The following is a 7,146-nucleotide window of genomic DNA, read 5'->3' on the forward strand; positions in this document are numbered from 1 at the left end:
CAAACTCTAGAGGGGAGAGACCAGAGAGGGGGAACTTCTGAGAGAGATTTTTTGGGCTAAGCTTCATATTTGGGAGTATTTTTTGGTTGAATCTTAACTTTTTACAGTTTGGGAGGGGATTCATCTCGCTCTTTCTGAGGGGTTGTTTCCTGAATCTCGATGGTTTGGGTTTTTCTGGGCTGAATCTTAGTGTTCTGGAGGTTTTTATGGACACAGGATGCCTGGTGAGTTCTAGAGATGGACTTGGGCAGGAGAAACCCCCAAGCCAAGGCACTCAGCCCTTGTTTTCTCTCCCCATCAGGATTTGTCCTTCCCAAAGCTTGGGCGGATGGAGGAGGAGGCTGTGAGGAAGAGGAAGATGCCGTGGGCCCCCCAGGCAGGTGAGGAGGAAGTCAGTGGCCCTTTGGGCCGGTGTTGTGCTGGCTCTGGCAGCCGAGCATGGCCCCCGACTGCAGGACAACCCCGCTGCCGCCGCCGTCCTGCCGGGGCCGGAGTTGGGGGGATGTCCTTGGCCTTTCCTCTGGACCGGAGGCAAATCCCCTCCCTGTCCTTCTTGCTTCCTGCTCCAGGCCCCGAGCTGAGGACGGAGAGCCCGGAGGACAAATCCCCCCAGCAGAAGCTGGTGGGAGAGGCCGTTTTGAAGGGCTCCACGGTGCAGGAAGGCAGCAGGGAGGAAAAGGTCCGGAGATCCCTGCAGAGGAGGGGCTCCAAAGCCAGCCCAGGGTGCTCTGAGGAGGAAAGAGCCAGCCTGTGCTGGGAAGGCGGCCAGAGCTTGAGGCGGAGCTCTGACCTGGTGGTCCCTGAGCAGCCTCCCAGCAGGCAGAAGCCCTTTAAGTGCTTGGAATGTGGAAAGAGCTTTAGGAAGAGCTTCAACCTCCTCACCCACCAGCACATCCACACTGTAGAACGGCCCTACCCATGTGGGGAATGTGGGAAGAGCTTCAGCCAGAGGTCCCACCTGATGCGACACGAGATGATCCACACTGGGGAACAGCCCTATTTATGTGGGGAATGTGGGAAGAGCTTCAGGGACAGCTCTGACCTGATCCAACACCAGCGCATCCACACCAGGGAACGGCCCTACACATGTAGGAAATGTGGGAAGAGCTTCAGGCACAGCTCCACCCTCCGCACCCACACTGGGGAACGGCCCTACACGTGTGGGGATTGTGGGAAGAGCTTCATTGACAGCTCCACTCTCTGCACCCACCAGCGCATCCACACTGGGGAATGGCTCTACACATGTAGGGAATGCAGGAAGAGCTTCAGTGACAGGTCCACCCTCCGCACCCACCAGCGCATCCACACTGGTGAACGACCCTACACGTGTGGGGATTGTGGGAAGAGCTTCAGCTGGAGCTCCAACCTCATCACCCACCAGCGCATCCACACCAGGGAACAGCCCTATATGTGTGGGGAATGTGGGAAGGGCTTCAGCCAGAGCTCCAGCCTCCACATTCACCAGCGCGTCCATACCGGGGAACAGCCCTTCAAGTGCTTGGAATGTGGGAAGAGGTTTCAGACCAGATCCAATCTCCTCCTGCACCAGCGGATGCACACGGATGAGAGGCCCTTCCGCTGCACTGACTGCGGGAAGGGCTTCAAGCAGAACTCCCACCTCGTCACGCACCAGCACATCCACACGGGGGAGAGGCCCTACAAGTGTGGGGAGTGTGGGAAGAGCTTCATCCACAGCTCTGCCTTGACCAGACACCAACAGACCCACCAGTAAGGGAAGCCCTACCAGTGCCTCAACTGGAGGAAGAGCTTCGGCTGCTCCTTGCACCCCGAATGAACCCCCTGATGGTGAGGCAACCCCTGGAGTCCAGTGACTGTCAGTCCATCCCTTTCGACCACAAAGGGCCAGTCCCCTTTCCCTGGGGCAGGTTCTGCCAACAGAACCCTTCTTGGGGGGTGTGTGGAGATTCCTGCCTTGGCTGGGGACCCCCCCAAGGTCAGTCCTGGAGGTTGAGAGCAGAGATTTCCCCATGAGCGTTGGTGTGGGGGAGTTCCATCCATCTCTAATTAAGAATTATTGCTTTTGTGCCAGCTTCAGTAGAAATGCTTCAACAATTACTTTAGTGTAGAGCACTGTCCTATCTTATCCTGTACTCCTGGTAGTTTCAGTGTTTCTATTGTGCAGTAAATAATTGTGATGAAGGTCTCTTGTTTGATCGTTTGTAACCCTAAATCATTTGTATCAATAGATCTGATTTGCCATCATTAAAACCTTGGGGCCAAAGTGGTTCAGTCACACCTCTAATTCCTCCAAACTGAAAGTGTTGGCATAATGCAAGGCTGAGATTGGATCCAGCAGCCCCCAGCACCCCACAGTAAGTTTGGAGCTCAGTGTGTAAGTTTTGTTGCTGACTCTCCACAAAATTGCCGAGACCCAGCGAAAAAGCCTAGTCCCCCGAGAGGGAAGGAAAAAAACCCAAACAGCCAAAGCTAGAGCAAAAATATATATTTACAATTATATGTACAATTTGAATGTATTGTACACACGACTGGGAGCTCCCGAGGGGGGGGAAAAACGGGAAGGGGAAACAGGGATAAAAAAACCCCTAAAACAAATATCCTCCAAATATACACCATTTCTATAGAGCTAGCGAATAAATACAAAAAATGAATTAAATACTTCCCTGAACAAGACATCAGAACTGTGCGAAGCACCAACCAACTCCCCCACACCTCCCGAAGAGACTGGAGATAACGGCAGGTCTTAGCAGTAGGCCCTGGCCTATACAAGCAAAGACTGTCTGTGGAGAGACCTGTCGCCTTCAGCCACCGGGGGAGAGAAGAGAGCGAGCTCTCTTATCTGTGCCTTTTTACATGTTATGTTATGGAAATGGATGATATGGAATACTTCCTTAGCTTTCTGACCCTGTTGCTAAGGAAGGCCTAAAAAATCCAAAAGCCAACCCACTACATTCTCCACCTCTTATTCCATTTAATTTCTTTACGTAACACTTATATCTCGCACGTATCTATACATATATATATAGTCCTTGTTTAGTGGTTAGCATGCGGCACTCTCACCGCTGCGACCCAGGTTCGATTCCTCGTCCCCCGGGCAGATGGAGCTCGTTAGCCCTGTGAGGTCATCCATCTATGAGAAGGTCACTCTAAACAAACCTATGTCCTGAGGACCTCACTGCCATTGTCCAAGCTTGCTTGGCCCCGGTAGATGAACCTTAGGATTAAAGGGTGGGCTCAGTTCAGTGCATGCTGTGTCTCACCTAAAAAATCCATTGCGCAGGCTTGAAAGGTAAAAGACCTTTCCCAAAATCTTCGTTCGCGAAGACTGGCCATACTTACTTCAAAGCTGTTGTCTGTCGTTGAAGATCAGCACCAACAGCAGCTCAGTTTGGATCCTTGGCCCTTTCGTCACAATCACAGTTCTGGTTTTAGGGCTGGTTCACTGCTCTGGGTTGTCTCGTCATTGGATACTGACATCCGCTTTGTCCAGGTCTTTCTCATCTGGTGTCTGATCTCCTGTAAAACACAACTCAAGGCACAGCATTAGTTTTTCCCCAAGGTTAGATTTCATTGAGGCACACACTGGATTTCTCCATCCTTCCTTATAACCCACCAGGTATATCCTGGCCGTTGAGTGAAAACAATCCCACGAATGGTCTTGTCTTGGCCTGAGGCAGGAGTAACCCAAACAGCCTTACCTAACATACTTCTCAGATGGATCGCTGGAACTTTGTCTCCATCTACAGTGTGGAGGGATTCTGCTTGGGCAGGGCCAACTCAATTGACAGAGCCTCTAGTGTTAACTAGCCAGGTGGCCTTGGCTAAGTGCTTATCCCGGTTTTTGAAAGTTCCCCCACCTAGTGCGTTCAGAGTTGTCTTTACCAGTCCATTACACCTTTCAACTTTCCCAGTAGCGGGTGCATGATATGGAATGTGATATACCCATTCAATACCATGCTCCCGTGCCCAAGTGGCCACTAGACTGTTCTTGAAATGAGTCCCACTGTCTGACTCAATGCGCTCTGGAGTGCCACGTCTCCACAGGATCTGCTTCTCGAGACCCAGAATGGTATTTTGGGCTGTTGCATGTGGTACTGAATATGTCTCTAACCATCCCATGGTTGCTTCCACCATGGTAAGCACATAGCATTTACCTTGGCGCGTCTGTGGCAACATGATGTAATCAACCTGCCATGCCTCTCCGTATTTATACTTATCCCAGCGTCCACCATACCACAGGGGCTTCAGTCTTTTTGCCTGCTTAATAGCGGCACAGGTTTCACAATCATGGATAATTTGAGGAATGGTATCCATGGTTAAATCCACCCCTCGGTCTCGTGCCCACCTGTGGGTGGCATCTCGACCCTGATGACCTGAAGCATCATGGGCCCATCGAGCTTGGAACAACTCTCCCTTCTGCTGCCAGTCTAGGTCTACTTGTGACACTTCGACCTGTGCAGCTTGGTCCGCTTCTCTGTTGTTATCGTGTTCTTCATTAGCTCGACTCTTGGGCACATGGGCATCTACATGGCGGACTCTCACATTAAGACTCTTCGCTCTGACAGTGATGTCCTGTCACAAGTCTCCAGCCCAGATGGGTTTTCCTCCACGGCTCCATCTTCTTCCATCGGTCTAACCATCCCCGTATGGCATTAGCGATCATCCACGAGTCAGTGTAAAGGTAGAACCTTGGCCATCCTTCTCTTTCTGCAATGTCTAGGGCCAATTGGACAGCTTTGAGTTCCACAAACTGATTTGTTTCGCTTTTACCTTCAGTGGCTTCCGCCACTCATCGGGTGGGACTCCAAACGGCTGCTTTCCACTTCCGGCTCCTCCCTACAATACGTCAGAAACCATCAGTGAAAAGGGCATAGCGCGTCTCTTCATCTGACGGCTGATTATATGGCAGAGCTTCTTCAGCTCGACTCACTGGCTCTTCTTCTTCATCTGCCAGACTGAAGTTCCCACCTTCAGGCCAATTAGTTATAATCTCCAAAATTTCAGGGCGATTCGAGTTCCCGATTCGGACACGTTGCGTAATCAAAGCAATCCACTTGCTCCATGTGGCATCGGTAGCGTGAGGGATAGAGGGCACCTTCCCTTTGAACATCCAGCTCAACACTGGTAATCGGGGTGCCAGGAAGAACTGTGCTTTAGTACCAGTTACCTCTGAAGCTGCTCCTATGCCTTCGTACGCTGCTAAGATTTCCTTCTCCATAGGGGTGTAATTGGCCTCAGAACCTCTGTAGCTTCGGCTCCAGAAACCCAGTGGTTGCCCTCGTGTCTCACCAGGCACCTTTTGCTAGAGGCTCCATGAGGGACCTTTGTCTCCAGCTGCAGTGTAGAGCACATTCCTTACATCTGGTCCCATCCTGACTGGTCCAAGAGCCACGGCATGTGCAATCTCTTACTTGATCTGCCTGAAAGCTTGCTGTTGTTCAGGATCCCACTGGAAGTTGTTCTTTTTACCGGTCACAAAGTAAAGAGGGCTCACAATCTGGTTGTACTCTGGGATGTGCATCCTCCAGAAGCCTATGGCTCCCAGAAAAGCTTGGGTCTCTTTCTTGTTTGTTGGTGGAGCCATTGCTACAATCTTACTGATTCCATCTGTTGGTATCTGGCGTCATCCATCTTGCCGTTTCACCCTAGGAACTGGATCTCTCAGGCAGGTTCCTTGACCTTACTCTTCTTCATGGTGAAACCGGCCTTGAGGAGAATCTGGATAATCTTCTGTCCTTTCTCAAATACTTCTTCTGCTGTGTTTCCCCATACAATGATGTCATCGATGTACTGGATATGTTCTGGAGCCTTACCCTTCTCTAGTGTGGCCTGAATCAGTCCATGGCAGATGGTTGGACTGTGCTTCCACCCCTGGGGCAGTCGATTCCAGGCATATTGAACGCCCCTTCAGGTGAAAGCAAACTGTGGCCTGCACTCTGCCGCTAAGGGAATGGAGAAAAACGCGTTGGCAATGTCGATGGTGGTGTACCGCTTTGCTGTCTTGGACTCCAGCTTGTACTGGAGCTCCAACAATTCTGGCACAGCAACACTTAATGGTGGCGTGACTTCATTTAAGCCACGATAGTCCACAGTCAGTCTCCATTTGCCATCGGACTTAGGTACAGGCCAAATGGGGCTGTTGAAGGGTGAATGGGTTCTGCTGACTACCCCGTGGCTCTCCAACTTCCAGATCATCCTATGGATGGGGTTCACATGCAGGAAGAGCTTTGGCCGCTTCTTCCACCCCGAATGAGCCCCCTGAGGGTGAGGCAACCCCTGGAGTCCAGTGACTGTCAGTCCATCCCTTTCAACCAAAAAGGGCCAGTCCCCTTTCCCAGGGGCAGCTTCTTACAACAGAACCCTTCTTGGGGGGTGTGTGGAGATTCCTGCCTTGACTGGGGACCCCTCCAAGGTCACTGCTGGAGGCTGAGAGCAGAGATCTCCCCACGAACGTTGGTGTGGGGGAGTTCCATCCATCTCTACTTAAGAATTATTGCTTTTGTGCCAACTTGAGTAGAATTGCTTCAACAATTGCTTTAGTGTAGAGCACTGTCCTATCTTATCCTGTACTCCTGGCAGTTTTAGTGTTTCTACTGTGCAGTAAATAATTGTGATGAAGATCTTTTTTCTGATCATTTGGAACCCTAAATAAATTCATTTCTGTCAATAGATCTGATTTACCTTCATTAAAACCTGGGCGACAAAAGTGGTTCAGTCACACCTCTGTAATTCCTTTAAACTTCAGCTGTTGGCATAATGCAAGGCTGAGATTGGATCCAGCAGCCCCCACCACCCCACAGTAAGTTGGGAGCTCAGGGGGGCCACCCCCTTTCCCAGCCCCCTGTGCCCAAAGACCCCCATGGGACCGTCGGACTCTCCAGACCACCCCCCATTTTCCACCCTTTTCCCTGTTCCTTCCACTTTCCCATTTTCCCCTCAATCCACAGCCCCTCCAGATCAGTGTAGGGGTCCCAACCCTGTGGCAGGAAGAATGTAACAAGGAATCATGGGAGTTGTAGTCTTCCGGGTTCTCACGCATGCTCAAACAATAATGGCCAGTCTTCGCGAACGAAGATTTTGGGAAAGGTCTTTTACCTTTCCAGCCTGCGCAATGGATTTTTTAGGTGAGACACAGCATGTGCTGAACTGAGCCCACCCTTTAACCCT

At 51.1% G+C, this 7,146-nt stretch overlaps 1 protein-coding gene across 1 annotated transcript; it reads left to right on the forward strand.

Annotated features, from left to right (window-relative positions):
* The first annotated feature begins 973 nt into the window (after positions 1 to 973).
* Positions 974 to 6,307, forward strand: LOC113980822 (zinc finger protein 214-like). The gene is made up of 2 exons (XM_027708036.1): positions 974 to 1,811; positions 6,249 to 6,307. The coding sequence occupies exon 1, from the start codon at positions 974 to 976 to the stop codon at positions 1,730 to 1,732; it is 759 nt and encodes a 252-aa protein (XP_027563837.1). The 3' UTR covers positions 1,733 to 1,811; positions 6,249 to 6,307.
* Positions 6,308 to 7,146: the final 839 nt, after the last annotated feature.

Source organism: Neopelma chrysocephalum, unplaced genomic scaffold (genome assembly GCF_003984885.1).
Source record: "Neopelma chrysocephalum unplaced genomic scaffold, ASM398488v2 Primary Assembly neopelma1_95325, whole genome shotgun sequence".
Classification (NCBI taxonomy): Eukaryota; Metazoa; Chordata; class Aves; order Passeriformes; family Pipridae; genus Neopelma; species Neopelma chrysocephalum.

Bases quoted from the DNA above. Each gene is read 5' to 3' on its own strand.
- LOC113980822 (XM_027708036.1), top strand. From the start codon at position 974: ATGATCCACACTGGGGAACAGCCCTATTTATGTGGGGAATGTGGGAAG.